Here is a 20,390-nt window from a genome sequence, read left to right on the forward strand (position 1 = left end):
CACAAACTAACTATTAAGACTGGAAGAATGGCAAGAGCACTTTTCTCCCTTCTTGGCAGCCGTCAGATATATTGATAAAGTGTTTTCTCAAAGGATAGACCCAAGATCTTACTGGCATCCAAGTGTTAGAGTGGCAGAGTTTCCTTTGCCTCCTTTCCTACCTAAAGTCCTCTAGGCTACACAAAATTGCTGCAGTCATGAGTCGGATTGCCTTGTGCTGATTTTGCCAACAGAAGGAGGTCCATCATTAGAAGTACACCACATCCTACCGGATCCTGGCCAGAGCTCTCAGCATGTTCTAAGAAGGTGACTATACTAGCAAGTAATACAGGAAACTCCCCAGGATTGGGACAGTCAGATTCACATTGTTTTCCATTAACTATATGACATACAAGTCAATGTGAATCAGCCTGAATTCCTGCCCCCTTTTGAATTTCTTCCTCTACCACTGGGGCTTCTACTTTTTTTGTAGCAAATGTATTCACATCAGATCCAGATCACAGCAGTGAGAGAGGCAAGGCAGCAGGGATACTGGCTGCCATTTTAATCCTCTACTCTCCAAATCTGGTGCTCAGGTCTGCTTGTTTTCCTTCCTTCCTTCCTTGTTTCCTTCTTTCCTATGCTTGGGCAGCTAAGTCAACAAAGGGGAAAAAAGATTAGTCAGCAGAAAAAGAGGAGGAAATTATTAATTAACCTTGTTTGCAGCTTGCTAAGGTAGGTCTGCTGTAACCATGACTCCTGCAACTCCAGCAGAGCTACCATAACAAACTGCAAACAAGGCTGATTGCCAATTTTCTCTTCTTTCTGCTGACTCCTGTGTGTTTACTTAAAGCAAATTAACCCGGGTGTGAGTTCACCGCATAGCCATTCACATTTTTCTTGCAGTACAGTTGCACCTTTACAGATATTTCCTCAAGTTAGGCTTGTGCTGGAGGACGTATGTTAAAATGCCCTACTCAACCACGGCAAATAGGAAAACAAAATTAAGGTTACCTGTGCTGTTAGTAAGTTTTGTGTGTCTTCCACCTCAATTATTACATCCTGCCGAGGTGCAGCTGCTAGAAGGCTAACTGCAAAGCAAACAAAAAATGTGTGAAAAATTGGATACATTTGTAAGCCTTTTGTCCTTTTCCTGCTTTTATTTTCCCCACTTCCTTCACTTTTCTGTCATCTTCCTTTGACTGGGACAGTATCATCCACTGCAAAGACTTAGCCTGCTCCCCGCATTATGTGTGCCTTGTGATATTGTACTTTAAGTAGATTTTAACTATAAACTGACTGGGGAGCCAATTTTGGCTGAATAGCAGAATATAAATGTAACAAACATAGGCTTATTTCCTAGTAGAGAAAGAAAACCTTGCCCTGTATTTCCAGTATGCCGGCTATGAGGCCATCGCTTCTGTGGCCACACCAGCATTACTCACCGATAAGAGGAGGTGACATTATGACTACCAGAATGCCAAGATTGGAAGTAGGACTAAAAAGAAGACTTTAAGGAAAAGGTTCTATGGCAGAAAACCCCACAGACAGCACAGTGATGACCATCAATGAACATGGTCAATTGACATGGAATAAAAATAGAATCTAGGGGAATGGAGAATGGACTAGTTGGAATCTTGGAAACTAAAATGGAAAAACTCTTCCTTTTGAAATCCTGCAAAGTTTTGTTCCAGGTCTCACTTGTGCAGAGGTAATGATAGAATTCAGTGTAGCAGAATTAGAAAGGTGAGACACAGTGACAGCTATAATATTCTTTTGCACATATTGCCATTTTTCTTAAATCCTGTGCCAAACTTTCTTTTTCCCTTGTGAATAATACTGGGTGTTGTTTTTTAATAGGCTAAAACTACAGAGCACAATGCCTTGAACGCATTGCTTCCCCAAACCTCACAAATGAATGGTTCTGCACAAAAGTTCTGTTGTTGTGCTCATTTATTTCAAGGGAGCTGAGTTTGGAGATGTTTTCAGTGGACTGGGTGGAGAGTATAGTAGCAAAGCCTACATCTGCCAGGAAACACAGATTTGCTTTTATGGGAGTCCTACCTTTCATCTGTGGTGCAATGTCCTCTTTAGCAGCGTATGGATCACAGCGGAAATGCTCCAGTAAATCAATGGTACATTGTCCCACGATAGGTTTACGGCCAAATGGCCGGTGGTCGATCACTTTAAGAACTAGTGATGGAGTGTACAATTCCTCCTTCGGCAAAAGCTATTTAAGACAACAACATTACACACTTCTTTAAATTTAAAATCAGGATTCTAATAGGGTCTTTTCAACTGAACTGAAAAAAAGTTTTGGTTTTCATAGATTTCAAATGTGATAATCTACTAATCGTCTTATAGTATAGATTGCAGGTAGGCCAATTTTAAGAGGATAGGAGGTACACAGATAAGGAGTGCTAAATCATCTCACATTCCTAATTTCTTCCTTTGCAATCTGTTCTGCTCTCCTCCAGCATCTCTATTTCACCCATGTTCTAGTGCTGGAAAATGTGAAACCATCACTGGTCTTGGCACAGGGGTCTGAAACTATCACCTGACCAAAATTGCCTGCCACAACATTTACGTTAGTTCAATGGCGGAAAACATAATGTACAATCCCTCCCCCCTTGCAACTGGACTATCAGCAGATTTAGGGCAAGGGAAATATTTAGCCTGAGAAAACTGGCAAAGGGTTAACTCTTTCGCCTCAAACAATATGGTTCCAATAAAAATTAACACCTACAGTGGTCTGCTCTAACTAAGAAGTGTGCAGAGGGAGTCCCTCCAGATTTTGCTAATTCAACTCCTAGCACTCCTTCTTCAACATTGGCTATGCTGGTTAAGACTCCCAGGAGGTGTAGCCCAACAACATCTGGATCATCCCTTAAAGTTTTTTTTTTTTTTTTTAAAAAACTGAGAATATTGGGAGATCCAACCATGCATCTCCTGCACGTTGGCCCTTAGACCACATGCAACATGATTCTGTCAGATTCAGTCTAGTGCCCTTTGATAGCTTGAATAGAAAATTTGGGTCTCTGTGTTGCAAATGTTTATTCGAGGTTTTTAGTATGCACAAAGTATATATAATTGCTATTAATTTAAAAAAAAAACAGAATGGAATAATTATTTTTGTGTTTCTGATGCAAATGAGATGGTATTCCATTTCAACTTTTTTTGTTCTGATTTAGCTTTTATGGAGGCAAAGTTATCACATGCATGCAAAAAAGTTGTCCTATTGAATCTATTTCAATAATAACCAACAACAGACTGATCCAGAAACCTGCACTCTGCATACAGAGATTGTGGCATGCACATATGCTAATTCAGACAAACAAACCAAACTCTCAGGGTGGACGAGAGATTCAACTGACAATACATACGAAACTAGCAGAATGTGCAACACTTGTACACCAATGCGTGTGCAAGCCACTTTATCAGAGCTTCGTGGCTTTGGGCTGAACTATTGTTTACGTATGCTCCTGCACATACTTTGTCACAGAAGGTAGTCCTGGAAATGCTTAATTTTCTCCATCAGGATAAGTTTCTTTAGGCTATCTTCACCTGTTTTCCCATCTACACCCTTTCTCGTTACCAATACCAGACATATATACAGTAACAGATATTTCTAGCAGAGCATTTCAGCATCATACCACTTTCATGAAGAGAACAGATCCAGGGAAATTTGGTGTCTTTTTCAGGTTTTTTATTACTACAGATTCTACCATTTCACTTCCACACTGCACAATGAGACTAGGAGAAGTAACAGGAGCCATCTGATAATTTTTCATGTTGCGTAAGCCCCAAGCAAGGATCTATGATAAAAAACAAACAAATAACTCCGCCACCAGGTTTCATAGATATTACTAAAGGAAAAAAATTATGATAAAATCAACTCAAGGAATTAATAAACACAGGCAAAGAAAAGAAGCATTGTACATATTTATGTCTATACAGGCAGAAAGCATTATATGCATTGTATTATTTAAAAAATTATTTCACTGGCCAAAACATTCCAATTATTTTTGCATTATATTAATGTGATGACGTCAAGGTATAGTTAACCTATTTTTGGAAAGTGCTGTATCAGTTTAACATACATTGGTTCGCAAATACTGTATGTTTTGTACTATTCACCTTCTGTATTAATATGGAATATGGGTTTCAAGGGAGAAATTATCATAAAATTGTGCATGAATCCTTAGCACATTTTAGTGTAATGCATTTTATATGCATATTACTGCAAAAATGTCCATTTTGTAGGTATTTAAGCATAAAGCCTGCATTTTTATATGCATTTCAATGCATTTTCTAAGCAACATCATAACATTTGAAGAAATTCAGATTAAAAAAAAAAGGGTTCATATCTAATTTTAGATGTGCAAATCACGTCAGTTCACCTCAAAATGCAAAGCAGACAAAACCCTCCAGCCTCCCCACTGCCAAATTCAAACATCTAGGAATTCCTATGGAGCACTTAACTCACTATACCCTATTGATTCAATGGATCTACTTGAGTGCATTTTACTATGCTAAACAAAAGGATTTTGGCCTTTGTATAAGCAGGTTTTATGACATATTTTATATTACAGTTTTAGATTTATGACTGAGAGATATTGGATAACCTAAGGCCAAGCTTATGACTGAAGCGTTATTTGAGGTGGCAGCTTGTAAACTCCCAGTCAAATTCGAGCCATTATAATACAGGTCAATATCATTCAAAGATTCAAAGACTATCATATTCAGATTTGTTTTCAGCTTTGTGCATTCTGTTTGAAATAGACCTCATTAATTTTGTTGCCTCACATATGCTCTTGCACTAGCACTTGACTTCATGCCTGCAGAATGTTCTTTTGTGAAGCTTTAGTCATAAACTTGGCCTTAGGTTATCCAATAACATCCATGTGGCTCTTGGGTTATGTGCATTTTTAAGCAACAATCACAGTACCTCAATAGCGGTCAGCTGCACAACAGGTCTGATTCCTTGTGGCACCATGTAAAGGTTTGGTGCTCTTTGTGATGGAAGAATCGGGAGGTCAGTACCACCCTGATTAGAGATAAACGAAGAGTTTACATAAAGGTTTGGCAATAATCTTATTAAGATGCCTCTAAATCAGAAATAAGTACATTTGTTTCACATTACCTTTTCATTTAGAAGAAGCTCAGCTGCTAAAAGCAGATCTCCACAAGCTTTGCCTCCATTCATAACTGGATACCAAAGAAGCTTTGGACTGATGTCGATGTCTGGATTGAGTTTCACCATAGGAGAGCAGGAGGTTCTTCCAAGGAACTCGTCTTTGCCCTGAACAAAAGGGTAAATTGGTTGTTCTATTTTTGTACATTAAATCAGGACAGAACTGAAGGGAAGCTTCCACCTACCACTTGGTCACTGTCAAAGAGTTCAACCACCAACTGAGGAGGCTCTTCAGCTACTGCTTGGGGATCACCATAGATTTCAATATCATCAAAGATGAGGGTTTGATCCCAGGTTGGGTTCAGCGTTGAGTGGATTATCTCCGTTGTTTTGCTCCGATGGAGGAATGAAACATGAGCATATGGATCTACAATAACACAGAAAGAGAATATCACACAAACACACATACAGAGAGAGAGAGAGAGAGAGAGAGAGACAGAGAGGCTGTACAATCCTGTTTTTATTTCTTCCGATGTCTACTGTAACAGCACCACTATGTCTTCAGACCAGACACTGGCTTTGCAATTGCTTTCTGCTAGTTTGTATGAAAGTCCCTTCCTTATTAGCATATGAAGTCATGCCCACAATGCAGACTTGATTTTTTCTCTCAAGTTATTGAAAGCCCTTTAACTACCACAATAGTGACACAAAGTAATATTTCTCTTATGCTCGTGTGATGGAGATAAAGAGGGGTGTAAGCAACGTTTCCTCCATCCCTCTCTTTCAAATGCCCTTTGTCCTCATATGCCCATCGTCTCTACCTGTCAAGGGTTGGAATCAGGCATTTTATTTAACCCACAATGTTACCTTCAAGCTACACAAACACTCATACCTATTAGATGGACATCTGGGGTGCCAGTTCAATCCAATCTTTGCAAGCCATCAAGACTACCTTACTTCATCCTTTTATAGCAGGCAATTGTTTTTACCACATGCCATGAAACCATCAGCACAGAAGTGAGAACAGTTCTAAACATGCCAATGCAAAGGCAATATACTGCAGGTCACCCATGCAGTACAATCTTATGGATCCTATTTTTTTGAATGAAAATGAAGATGCTAAAGATGTGATTTTCAGCATTTTGACACATCTTTTTAAAATTGCTCCAGTAGAGGGTAAAACATTCCTCAATACTTTGGCTGAGGAACAAAACTCACAGGTTGTTTAATTTTCAGCTTCAACAATTAACTCCACAACCCTCACACATAAATTTGACAATACAAATGAAGGAATAGATGATACCTTTATTAGACCATTAAGAAAATAAATAAAACAAAAAACCCCTCCACAAAAAATAGCAATCTTTTGATGACAATTCACCTCCCTCAGGCTCTGTACATGTTTTTGTGGGTAACTCCAAAACAATATGTTTATATTTTTTGACATAAGTCAAAAACGTACTTATTTACGACCTGTCCTTCTTCTGAAGTAGAGGCCAATGATTAAAGGGTTCTAGTCCTACTGTTAGAAACACATTTAAATTGCTGGGGCCTCTGAAGAAGGTCTGTGATGATGGTTATTAACATTTCCTGTACAAATTGCCATTGCCTACTGCCCTAGGCTATTTAAAAGGTTATCTGGAGGTCATCTTCACCAGTCCTTTAACAAGGGATCTAATGGGGGCATTACATACAGTGCTTGTATTTAAGTTTTGTGTGCATACATTGGGGGGGAGGGGATCATTAATAAACATATTAAGAGAGAAAAGCCTTGGAATTTTCATCTGCTTCTGTTATTTGAGCAACACGTCTGGGTATGTGCACATTTTGAAATGCGTTTTTTCTCCTAGCAGACACATATTGCTTTGGTTACATGGTATATTTTAGTGTCTGGGAATTAGGATGAACTCTTAATGAAAGTGGGGTCTGGGGAAGGTTCAGCAGGCAGGGCTTTTAAAAATCAGTGGAATGGGATACCTCTTCTTTCCCAAATTCTGCCCTACAATTAAGAGCTGCCGCTACCTCATCTCAGTGTTAGATCTTTCAGCTGCACTGATCTTTCAGTCAGCACAATGTAAGAAGATTATAGGAAAGGAGGAATGCAAGCGTTGGCAACATTCTGGAGCTGCAGGGCTCTAGTAAAAAAAAAGAGTGAAGTAAACAGCTCAAATCACCACAGGTATTAAAGAAGCTATCATTCACTAAGGAAAAGAACAGACTTGCCATTAGAGGTGCAGGAAACCTCTAAATTTCACAGATCTCCCCCTCAATTGCATGTACCTGAAAAGCTGTCTTTGTCTAATGCCAGAAGATTTCTTGCTTGATAGATGTAACACCGGAGGTGGTAAGTGTAGACTCCTAAAAAATGAAATAGAATAAAATAAAATAACCAGTCAGGCAAACTTGGTCTCCACTTCACCTTTTCTCTTGTACAGTGGGGTCTCGACTATGGCAAGTTCTTAAAGAAATGGGAATGCCTGACCACCTTATCTATCTCCTGAGAAATCTATATGTGGGTCAGGAAGCAACAGTTAGAACTGGATATGGAACAACTGATTGTTCCCAAAATTGGGAAAGGAGTACGACAAGGCTGTATATTGTCTCCCTGCCTATTTAACTTACAGTGGAGCCTCGACTTACAACCGTCCCTACTTATGACCATTTTGAGTTACGAACAGCTCCGGCTGCAAAATTTTGCTTCTACTTGCAACTGGAGCTTCCATTTACGAACAGAAAAAGGCAGGGGGAAAAGGCAGGAAATTCAAATTGTTAACTGTAGGTGGCAACAAGGCTGCTTCTTTGTAGCTCTTTCGCCCAGCAGTTAGAGAGTGTGCAATCAGAGGAGGCTTGGAACTGCCGCCCCCTACTTCTGAGTGTGTGTGTATGTTTGTGGGGAGGCTTTGGGCTGCCTTGTAAGGTAAGGTGCTGTTTTCTGCTTTTTAAAAACTGTTCTGGGTGTTTTTGCAGCATGGTTTTGAGCTAGGGGGTTATGTTTCTGTGCTGTGATGGGTCTTGGGGGATTTGTTTGTTTTTTGGGTTTTTCCTCATTTCCAATGGGTCTTGGAGGTTTTTGTTGCTATTTGGAGTGTTTTTTCCCATTTCCAATGGGTCTTGGGGGTTGGTTGCTTTTGGGGGGGTTTCCCCATTTCTGATGGGTCCTGCATGCTTCCTTGTTTTTCCTTTGTTCTCTGTGCATTTTGGATATGCGCCATTTGTTTTCTGTGCATTTCCAATGGGTCTTGCATGCTTGATTGCTTTTCTTCCCCCCCTTCAGTCGGAAGGGGTTAACCGTGTTTCCAATGAGTCTTGCAGTGATTTTGTTTTGTGATTTTTTTCTTCGTCTGGAACGGATTAACTGCATTTCAATGCATTCCTATGGGAAATGGGGCTTCGACTTACAGCCATTTTGAGTTACATCCATCTTCTGGAATGGATTATCGTCGTAAGTGGAAGCACCACTGTACATCATGCGACAGGCAGGACTGGAGGAATCCCAAACCAGAATTAAGATTGCCAGAAGAAATATCAACAACCTTAGATATGCAGATGACACCACTCTGATGGCAGAAAGTGAGGAGGGATTAAAGAAGCTCTTAATGAGGAGGGATTAAAGAACCTCTTAATGAGGAGAGTGCAAAAAATGGTCTGAAGCTCAACATCAAAAAAACTAAGATCATGGCCACTGGTCCCACCACCTCCTGGCAAAGAGAAGGGGAAGATATGGAGGCAGTGACAGATTTCACTTTCTTCGGCTCCATGATCACTGCAGATGGTGACAGCAGCCACAAAATTAAAAGATGTCTCCTTCTTGGGAGGAAAGCGATGACAAACCTAGACAGCATCTTAAAAAGCAGAGACATCACCTTGCTGACAAAGGTCCACATAGGCAAAGCTTCCTATAGCGATGTATGGAAGTGAGAGCTGGACCATAAAGAAGGCTGACTGCCAAAGAATTGATGCTTTTGTATTGTGGTGCTGGAGGAGACTCTTGAGAGTCCCTGGACTGCAAGGAGAACAAACCTATCCATTCTGAAGCAAATCAGCCCTGAGTGCTCACTGGAAGGACAGATCCTGAAGCTGAGGCTCCAATACTTTGGCCATCTCATGAGAAGAGAAGACTCCCTGGAAAAGTCCCTGATGTTGGGAAAGTGTGAAGGCAAGAGGAGAAGGGGATGACAGAGGATGAGATGGATGGACGGTGTCATCGAAACTACCAATATGAATTTGACCAAAGTCTGGGAGGCAGTGAAAGATAGGAAGGCCTGGCGTGCTCTGGTCCATGGGGTCACAAAGAGTAAGACATGACTTAACGACTAAACAACAACAAAAACAACAACCCAAATGTGATACTGTAAAGAAAAAACCCCACCATAAATCCATCTGTCTCACATACTAGAGATACAAATCTGCAGACGTAAAACTCTAGCTTTTCTTTTGCTGTTCTGTTTAATAAGCAATGTGCCTTGATGGCTGATAAAACAACTGGTGATTGATTTACAGAATTTGTCAAATTGCTGCAGAAACATAGTGGAAAAGGTACAGCACATTTTCCTACAAACCTCAGCATCTAAAAATATGCTAGACATCCATTGTGAGAATGGTGTGGTGCCACTTTTGTATCATAATTTCTCAAGCTACTGCAATAACAGTTCCATCAGGAAGATCACATGGGAGGAGCCAATGACAGCATATTTTCCCCTGCGCAAGTATTGTCTCCCTGTTCCAAGGTTTGCATTGTGGTCCTAGAAAGTATTCCAAGGGAGGCAGGTATCTAGAAGAGGGAAGATTTCTAGAAGAGTAGTTGTGGAGCAAGAATCAGAAGTTCTATGTCATTGTTAAGAAAACAGCCACAAATATGGAATTTCAGACGAACTTACTGTCAAAATTGCAAGAGATTATTGGAGTGTTTGCACCAAAGGTGTGTGTTGCTGAATCTCTGCTCTTCTCAGAAGCCTTGTCTTCATCATCAGCACTTGGATCTGCTCCCTAAGAGTATACAGATAGATAAAGTACCTAAAACATACTGTGCACTGATACACAGATTAAACACAGCAGCACCACATGCTCATTATAACTAAACTTTGAGATTATTATGCAAGTAAAATGACAATGAACAAGTTAGCAATGGCCAACTATTCCCACTTACAAGGGCTCCTTCAAGCTTAAAAATGGCCGCTGCACCATACGCATCTGAAGTAGCCATTTTTCTCCTCCAGCGTCTGCGTCGGAAGATGTCGGAACTGCGCTGCTTCATGTGAAATTTCCACCCAATCAAAGATGCAAACTCCCATCCTTCTTTATCTCCATAAGATGGAGCTGCCTAGAAGATAATCACAAGGCCACAATTCACACTAACAAACTATAGGTTCAATTACAAACAATTAAAACAACCTTTAAAAAAAAACCCTGTCTGACTCTCTTTTATTTTCAACCCCACACCCATTGCTTTCAACAAATAACAATGTTTTGCTGTTTTACCTTGGATGAAACTGTTTGATTTGGGTCTTTTCTGCGTTTTCGAACCAGACGCCTTCTTCTGTGAGTATGATACATTTTCTCTGCTGCACCCCATGACTTTGGCTTATTGTCTGGAGGAATGGTGACACCATATTCCCAACCTAAAACAAAACAGATTAAATATGTATTGCTCAATGTAAGTGGGCTCTGTCTCTGTGTCTAATATGGCAGCTAAGACTCTAATAGAGCATACAGTAAATTCACATATCCTTACCCTTTTCATCGACTGCTCGATTGATGTCATATATCCAAGCATCATCATCCCACATCCAGCCAGGAGGACAGGTTATTTCACCCGGTGGTGCTGCTTTTTCTCCATTCTTTGAAACAGAAAAGGAAACACACATACTTGTGGTTCTTTAAAAAGAGTACAACTGCACATGCTATCTAAGTATAATCATATTACATCAGAAATTTGAACCAAGCATATTGTGCTACCCTTCAGTATCACATACAAAATGAACTCCAGTAGTCCACTACAGTTTACACTACAACAACCTTGTTGACATCAAATTATGTATTACCAATAGTCCACTATTAAAAAAAAGAACAGCTCTTGTGTTCAGAAAAAAGTCTTCTCATCATTTGGAAGTTAGCTTACTTTTCTTTGTTTTGTGATTGATGACTGTGAGGTAAATAGTATAACTGCATAGACAAGAAGATTGACCAAACATGGGCTTCTGGAACACTGATGTGATTTCAGCTTCTAATGACAAGCTCTCTGTAACATATAGTTTGGTTCTTAGTATTAAAAGTCCTATCTTACTAATGTCCTGTCTTGCTTTTCATACCACAGACTAACAAGTTTATTCAAATGGAATTAGAAACACTGAGTATTCAGATGGAACATAGAACAGATCATTCACTAAAAACAAATCACAACATGCTTCCAAATTTGCTGCACTATATTTTCAAAATGACAATGTAAATCAAGGCTGCAAATGGATATAGCTGCTGCCAAAGGGCAAGCAGCATGCTCTTCCATGCAGCCTTCCTCTAAACATGTATTTTAATTCACTTCTCTTAGTAGCAATAATCTGAACACACTTCTCAAAACATAGGGCAAAATCCTGTTGCATAAATTTATGTCTGCATAAGCATAAATTTATGTTTATAAATTTATAAAGGGATATATATAAGGGAGCCTTTAGTAGTAAATATGTATATATACTGTATACCTCTGAATCTCTGCCACCAAGAGGTGGCAGGTCAGCAGTGATTTTTGACTATTAAAGTTCTTTTTGCTCCTCATGGCAAAAAGGGAGTTCTTGCAAGCTGAAAGGGGAAGGGGGAATAGGAAGCTTCCCATTAGCTTAAATTAAGTATTTCCGGCACCCATTCTGGTTATATCAACACAAATTTATGCAACAGGAATTTGCTCTTTGTATTCAACTAGAGACTACAACAAAGAATCAAGAACCACCTTATAGACTAATGTTTGATTCATGATTTCTGGTTTGTCCATGCAACTTTGTGAAAGTTTTTCCCCACATTAAAGCAAAAAAAGATGGCCCTTTTTTCTATTTCCATTCTTCCAATCTATTTCTAATTTCTGAAAACAAGTATACTTCTGCTAGCCAATGCTCAGAGATAGCTTATTTAGAAGCAATTTCCACTAACTTGTCCAACAAGAAAACAGTAGCTGGTTCTGGTATGTTTCACAATTTACAATCTTCTGCTGTATAATCTAATTGTAGTGTATTTGTTTTTTTAAATAATTATTTCTATCATACGTTGCCTGGAATCTTTTCTGATGAAGAACTGTGTAAACATATGATAAATAAATACATTTACTCCAGTTCTGCACAACATTTACTTGCCTAGCCAAAATAGCTTATCAGGTACAAACAACGTCCTGCAATGCATGTTGTTAACAACGGGCCTCTACACAACTGGTAGGCCACATCTGACTTACTGAGCCACAAGGTTACACAATCAGTTAATGATGTCCTCTTTTGAACAATCTGGGAAGTTATATTAAATTTTAATTCCACTTTCACATTGGCTGTCTTCTTACATTAGGATAAGCAAAGATCAACCACAACAGGTAGACATAAACGGAATTAGCTGAGGTCAGAATCCTATTGGTTAGTTAGGTGTTGTTGTTGTTTTGACTTGTGTACCACCCTATAGCGCCAGAGCACTCTCTGGGAGGTTTAAAACATAATTATGTAAACAACACTTTTGCCCCCCCCAACTCATTTTACCAACCTCAAAAGAATTGAAGGCTGAGTCAACCTTTATACAGGTATTTGAACCTGTCGGGACTGAACTCAAGTTGTGAGCAGAGGCTTGACTGCAGTACTGCATTCATTTGCATTGTTAGGCAACAACAATTCCATGAACACCATATCCAGAAATAAGTTTTATCAAACATTGAAGGTGGTCCCTTGGTGCAACTGCAGACTACAGAATGTAAATTAAAGAGTGCAAACCTTCATTGCAGCCTTCATTCTTTAATTAGACATGTACTGCAAGATTAAAATATTTTAAATCAAGGGGTAATACAGGGCAGTTTGGTGGATGTCTTGGCATTACTTGGATTCCTGCACTGAGCAGGGGCTTGAAGTCACTGGTCTTATAGGACCCTTCCAGCTCCATTATTCTATGATTCTATGAAGGTGGTCCTCATGCTGCACATTAAAAGCCCAGGAAACAAAATTCTGACTCCCTGGGACTATTGCTGGCATCCATAAATTAAAAGCATAAGGACATGTGATTATAAGGGGGCAGGGAATGAGAACAGAAGAGAAGGGGATTCAGGGAGAGGGAAGTGGGAAATTGATCTCTTCTCCCCCCCCCATCATGTATCTGTTTCTTTCTCTCCCAAGCTCAAAACAGGCGAGAGAGAGTCATAAAATAGTGAGAAGGATTTTTCTCCTTTTTTCCTGATAAGACCTGATAGTTCTCTTAGACAAAGAACCCCTGCCAAATTCTCCTGATTTCTGCATCCTCCTACAGTTAAGAAGATCTCTCTCTCTCTCTCTCTCTCTCTCTCTCTCTCTCTCTCCCTCTCCCTACTCTCCTGATTCCATTAGAGCAGTGGTTCCCAACCTTGGGCCTCCAGATGTTCTTGGACTACAACTCCCAGAAGCCTTCACCACCACCTCTGCTGGCCAGGATTTTTGGGAGTTGAAGTCCAAGAACATCTGGAGGCCCAAGGTTGGGAACCACCGCATTAGAGGATCCAAACCACTGACTTAATGTATTGACAGCCGCACCAATCTACTACAGCTGTCATGGAAAGAAAAGTAACCATTAGAAAATGTACTTTTGGACTACAACTCCCGTAAGCCCCTGTTAGCATGACTATGCTAGCTGCAGGATTATGGGATATACAGTCCAAAAATAACTTTTCCAATCTCTGGAGAAAAGCTACAGAAATTAAGATAACAGAGTCATAAAAAAGCATCTCACCACATCTGTATAACTCTCTTCAGCCGCCTTCCATTCTCCTCCAGGATAGCGGGTCTCATTTTGATACACTTCATCAGTAAATTCCGTATGACCAGCATCTGCTTCTGTCAATAAACTATGAAAACAGAAGGAAACCTTCAGACGGTTGTTAGGTGCTGAAATATGTTCATTGAATACATTTTCCTAAGAGCTTACATCTTCAGTAGGGCTGTGCAGGGAGGCCAGTTCAGGGCTTTGGGATGTATCCCAAGTCCATCCAAGGATATTTGTGCATTTAATTTGTGCACCTGAACTGAAGTCTTATCTGTGGCCCTCCTATTGACATGCACTAGAAACCCAAAAGCATTGATGCACATGGAATATGGTAACTAAACATTTCAGGCAACTAGCTTCTGGGATTTGTGAACAAGGAATCTTTTTAAAAATAAAGTTCTCAAAGGAAGAAAGAAAACAGTCGGAAATGATTTGTGTCATCCAATTTGTGCTAAGGACACAAATCAGTTTGCAAATGTGCTTCACATCTGACCATTGTGCTTCAATCTGGACCTCATACAAACAGACCTATTCAGATCAGAGTTTGAAAACTACCCAAATCCAAGGCGTAATCTTCAGTATATGCCATGCTAGTTTTAAAAGTTGCAGCTGTGTTAGTCTGTGCAAGCAAATTAGCAAGAAAACACAAAGCAAAAACAAAAGATTTTTTAAAAGGCAATTAGTTTTTAAGGTGCCGCGGTGTCTCCCCCCGTCTTTTGTTTTTGCTTTGTTTTGTGTTTCTTGCTCATATGCCACACTAGGATCCTCTTACTAGGTGAAACAGCATTCCTTTAATATTAAGGTTATACAATGTGAAAATACAGGACAGGGGAATGTTAAAATATGGAACAGGAGAATGGTTGCCAGAAAGGAAAAAGCAACACTGTCCTTTCACAAACAGACTGTTTCTCAGCTATTGTGAGAAAGCAATAATAGAAGGAATGTGGGCAGAAGAGTCCAGGGCAGAAAAGGCTTTAACAGCCCCGGTGTCCCCTTTCCATCTTCCTCATCTTCCTCCTCTCCCCTTAACTCAGATTATCAAAGAGTATGCAAAGTGCTATTGAAAACACCACATCAATAGAACACATGTCACATCAAAAAGACTGAATCAGCAGATTTAATTGGAGTGTCAAGAGCTTTTTACTGTTCTAGACTGCCATCTATTGGCCAAATTACATTTTGGAGATAATTTGCTAAGTACAATATTCATAGGCATCCTTCAGTCTCGAGAGACTATGGTAACATGCTCTGAATCGAGGAGTGTCCTCTCCAGAGCATGAAGCCCGGGTAAGGTAATATGGAGGATAGGCTGTTACCCAAGCAGCAGATCCCCCCTCTCCACATTGCTGAAATGGTCCAATGGAAAGGCAAGAGCCAATACAGCTGGTTCCAGCAACGACGCAGGAGTTGGCAGAACGACACGAGCTGCCTTCGGGACTCCAGCTCCGGATTTTGCCTCGAGGTTAACTCCTGAAGCCTTTTCCATGAGTGGATATAGCCACAAGGCAGTGGAGGTTTGAAATCGGAGTTTTCCTTCTCCTAGATGGGCTGCCTTCCATGGCTGACAAGCCCCACCTACCCGGCCTGCTCTTTAACACTGCAAAAGTATGATCTGATCCTTAAAACTTTCCTAACTCCCCGGCTTATGCAAATCTCATTGGCTTTTCTATTTACCATATTAAGGCCAGATACAAAATTTGAGAATCACGCGCGCCGTTAGGCGCGCGGTCCTGGGACATGCTCTTTTACAGCAGGAAGTCCCACCCCTAGGCCCCACCCCCAGGCCATGTGGTCAGGAGACAAAAGGAAAGCCCAGGGGAAAAAAAACTCAGCATGGCATCCATGCCATGGCATCCATGCCGCCCCTTAATACTTAATTTGAGAGACATTATGTATGTAAATGAGCATTCTAGCCAACACAGATTTTAGATTTGCACTCTAAATGTCATTAAACACAAGAGTTTCCTTAAACCTCATAGGTAAAAACATCAGCTGGAAACTGGCACTCAAATTAAGCTCCTTAATTCTCGCTGCCCTCTGCTGAAACCAGCAGGTATTATGCATCCTGAATGCAAGATTACAGCTACTTACTCCCACAGCAAAAACTGCCCACATCCAGTTTATCCTCCATTAAGAAAGCTATAGGAGATACTTGCAAGCAAACCTAGTATAGCATCATAGGTGTTTGTTCAGCAATGATATTTATCTCTGAATGGCAGAGAATAAGTTCCTCCTATCTTCCATATTGGCTTCAATTGCCAATGGTTAGGGAAATGTACAGCCCCTTATGGTATCGCTGCCGGCATCTCAGTCTTTGTCCAGTAAAGTTATCAGTGAAAGGGTCCAAGTCAGGCTGAGCCTTCTTTTGTCAACAGCTGGTCTTCATCATCCTTTCCCACTTGGTGTGCTCCAGATGTTTTGGACTTCAAACCCGAGCATCCATAGTACTTATCCATGCTGGGCAGGACTTACGAAAGTTGCAGTTCAAAATATCTGGGGCATACCAGGTAGAGGATGCCTTTTTCTTAACTATTCCTTGCTGATTGCTAAGCCAGACTCTTGGGAAAAGCTGCTACTTCATTTTGGCCTCTACTCATCAACTCATCCTTGCACAACAGGGATCAGCAACCTCTGGAGATCTGAGGATGACACCCACTCATCCCTGGACCTTGGAGGCCACACCTATCTCATGCCTTGGCCACTTCCCAATGTTTTTTTTCTTTTTAAAAGGCTTTTTTTTTAGCCTGAAGAAGCCCTCTCATGCCCTCTAGTAAAGGTAAAGGTTCCCCTTGACAATTTTTGTCCAGTCGTGTTTGACTCTAGGGGGCGGTGCTCATCCCCGTTTCCAAGCCATAGAGCCAGCGTTTGTCCAAAGACAATCTTCCGTGGTCACATGGCCAGTGCGACTTAGACACGGAACGCTGTTACCTTCCCACCGAGGTGGTCCCTATTTATCTACTTGCATTTGCATGCTTTCGAACCGCTAGGCTGGCGGGAGCTGGGACAAGCGACGGGCGCTCACTCCGTCGCGTGGATTCGATCTTACGACTGCTGGTCTTCTGACCCTGCAGCACAGGCTTCTGCGGTTTAGCCCACAGCACCACCACGTCCCTGTCCTCCACCACGTCCCTGTCGCGCCACCACGTCCCTGTCGCGCCACCATGCCCTCTAGTGGCCACTTTTTGAAAAAAAAAACTACATAAATCCCAGGTTTTGGGGAGCTGGAAGTGCAAACATGGCAAAATTGCCTCCTGCGCCCCCTACAGGGCACAGAGCATTTTCTCCAGGCATTTTTAAAAATAAAAATCCAGACCTTGGGAACTTTGAGGCTTGTTGTAGCTGCATTTGGGCCTCCAGGGAGGCTATATTTGGCTTTAAGGCTGCGGTTTGCCCACCCCTGCTTTAGGGCCATGCCTGGGTACCTATTTATGTTGCTTTCCACAATACAATCTGTCCAAAGCTGCACTAGGCTGATTGTCATCTTATTTTCTTGGATCTGTGATCAATAGCCAGGATTGTGCAATTGCCAAATTGCTGAATTTACAGAGAACCATGTTCAAATCCCTAGGTTAATGATGACATAAAAGCAAAATGCACATCATGCATATTTCCATACAGGAAGGGGCAGAATAAAGAAAATATTATTGAAGCATGGATTTATTTGAAATGCTAGTTAGAATTTTACTCAGAAAAGTTTGTTCTTGTTTTAATTGCTCTGAGCAGATCTTTCTTATAAACCTCTTTACAATCCTCATATGTTTCCAGCGTGACAAGGAACCAAGTGCATGTATTAGAAAAAGCCCATATTTTATATGAAGACCATACATGATTTCCAGTATTGGCAAGGGATGGGGGTAGGAAACAGCTAGGAACTGGGAGTGGGGAATGGCCAGGAAGGAAGAGTGTGTGAAACTTCTGTCCAGACCAATTAGACTTTAAGACTGTATTTTTGTTTTATTTTGTTTTTCTTTATCCGGAACATGAACACCAGTATACTTTGGGACACAGGACAGAAGAGCTTATGTGCCTGCAGACATCAATATTATGTTATATAAAAATGATCTGTGTGGACATGTGACAAACCCAGACCTACTGGGATCTGCCACACGTTAACTAAGCTGCCACCAACCATTCCCTATAAGAAGTCACACAGACCAGGGATGGATTTTCAACAAATAAAAGAATAAGGTTTATTTAAATACACACAGGGAAAAATAAAACGATCAGGTGAATAAGATAAAGTAACGTGGCTTATTCTCATTCATACATGCATACAGTTTGGTTCACACAGAACCCTTAACTTGAAGCACAGACCCTGAACCTATCAGTTCTGGCGGACCAACAGACACCTGAACCTATCAGGTTGGTACTCTGACACACAGTAGTACCCTGTCTGACACACAGACTCCCACACCAGCTTCTTCTTCCCAGCTGCTGCTTCTTCACATCCCAGCGTCTCCTGAACTTCACCACACAGGCTTCACATCTATATACAGTACAGCCCCTCCTCCTGATGTCCCGCCTTCCACTCCCCATAGGATGGAACTTTCCCTCCAAACCCATGACAGACAGGTAACATCAGTGCTGTATGTAACACCTCCCCTCTTTATAAGTTGTTTTGTAGGGGGAAAGCTAAGGTGCTTTTCTCCAAAAAACAACCTGGTTCCAAAACATACAAAAACATTTATACAATGACATCCAATACCATACTTACTCTAGGATAAACATTTACCATTTACAATACATCAAGTTACCTTTATTCATACAAACCAACATGTTTAATAAACAGACACATTTGACTTTTTGTCATCAAAATATATACATAGTCCATGTTTCTTTCGCCGTCTTCATTCTTCAGGTCTTCTTGACAAGGCGTCAGCAACACAGTTCACTGACCCTCTGACCACCTTTACTTCAAAGTCATAGTCTTGCAGATTTAAAGCCCACCTCATAAGTTTACTATTGCGGGTTTTCATTGTCTTTAACCATTGCAGTGGTGAATGGTCAGTGCACAGAATAAAATGTCTTCCCCAGATGTAAGGCTTGGCCTTCTGGATCGCGTAGACTATGGCCAGGCACTCTTTTTCCACGGTTGCCAAATGTCTCTCACCTTTCTGGAGTTTCCTACTCAGGTAGGACACTGGATGCTGGTCACCATTTTCATCCTCCTGGCAAAGAACTGCTCCTACCCCGCTGTTAGACGCATCGGTGTAGATGATGAACTCCCGGTCGAAGTCTGGAGCACGCAGCACTGGATAGTTGATGAGCGCCTCCTTCAACCTCCGGAACGCCTCCTCACAGTCGCTGGTCCACGGGATGCGGTCATCAGCCTTCTTCCTCGTCAGATCGGTCAGCGGAGCCGCAATCTCGCTAAACCTCGGGATGAACTTTCTGTAGTAGCCCACCAACCCAAGAAATGATTTGACCTTTTTGTTGGTGTTGGGTCTAGGCCAATCACGAACTGCTTCTATCTTGGCCTCTAGGGGTTTTATCACTCCTCCCCCTACTATGTGACCCAAGTATTTTATTTCTGGGCTACCCAGCTGCAGTTTGTTCTCTTTGCAGGACCTAGGCCAAAGCACTTCCTCCCCTGGGTTAAAGTGCCTCTCCCTGCCTTCCTGGTCATCCCAAGCTTTCTTTCTAACCTTTTGAGCTTGCAGGGTCTCTGCTGCTAGCTCTAGGTTTCTCTTTAGGTCATTCCTCAAGGTGTCTATATATGTCACAACGTCTTGTGGGTCATCCTGGGTGATCTGCTCCCAATTTTGTTTGATCAAATCAAGGGGCCCTTTCACCCTTCTCCCAAACAAGAGTTCGAACGGACTGAACCCGGTACTGGCTTGTGGCACTGATCGATAAGCAAACAAAAGGGATTGCAGCTTCTGGTCCCAATTGTTTGGATTCTCTGCCAAGTAAGCCCTAATCATGCGCATTAGAGTCCCATTGAACTTCTCCGTTAACCCATTACTTTCAGGGTGATACGCAGTGGTTTCCTTGTGCTTAATTCCACAGATTTGCCATAAGCGTTTCATGAGCTTCGATGTAAATGATGCTCCCAAATCTGTGATTATTTCTGAGGCAAATCCCATCCTGGACATATACCCCACCAAGGCATCTGCCACTGTGTTAGTTTCAATGTTAGTCAAGGGTATGGCTTCAGGGTACCTCGTGGCATGGTCCACAATGGTGAGAATGAACCTGTTCCCCCTCTTTGTGGCCTTGGGCAAAGGTCCCACAATATCCACCCCTATGCATTTGAACGGAGTGTCAATCACAGGCAAAGGGCACAACTTTGCTTTGGTCCTGTCGCGGC

At 41.4% G+C, this 20,390-nt stretch overlaps 1 protein-coding gene across 5 annotated transcripts in view; it reads right to left on the bottom strand.

Annotated features, from left to right (window-relative positions):
• Positions 1-20,390, bottom strand: part of MYOF (myoferlin) — a 104,103-nt gene that overhangs the window by 24,001 nt on the left and 59,712 nt on the right. For all 5 annotated transcript variants that reach the window (XR_013543956.1, XR_013543955.1, XM_020782899.3 and 2 more), the window contains 12 exons: positions 14,048-14,162; positions 10,845-10,950; positions 10,592-10,731; positions 10,260-10,433; positions 9,991-10,099; positions 7,394-7,471; positions 5,359-5,540; positions 5,123-5,281; positions 4,928-5,026; positions 3,633-3,794; positions 2,044-2,209; positions 994-1,070 (listed from right to left, as the gene is read on the bottom strand). Coding sequence is in view for 3 of the 5 variants with exons in the window: in XM_020782899.3 (XP_020638558.3) it covers positions 994-1,070; positions 2,044-2,209; positions 3,633-3,794; positions 4,928-5,026; positions 5,123-5,281; positions 5,359-5,540; positions 7,394-7,471; positions 9,991-10,099; positions 10,260-10,433; positions 10,592-10,731; positions 10,845-10,950; positions 14,048-14,162 (1,567 nt within the window). In the remaining 2 variants the exon portion in view is untranslated. The remainder of the gene's footprint in view (positions 1-993; positions 1,071-2,043; positions 2,210-3,632; positions 3,795-4,927; positions 5,027-5,122; positions 5,282-5,358; positions 5,541-7,393; positions 7,472-9,990; positions 10,100-10,259; positions 10,434-10,591; positions 10,732-10,844; positions 10,951-14,047; positions 14,163-20,390) is intronic.

The sequence above is a fragment of the Pogona vitticeps genome, chromosome 3 (assembly GCF_051106095.1).
Source record: "Pogona vitticeps strain Pit_001003342236 chromosome 3, PviZW2.1, whole genome shotgun sequence".
NCBI lineage: Eukaryota > Metazoa > Chordata > Lepidosauria > Squamata > Agamidae > Pogona > Pogona vitticeps.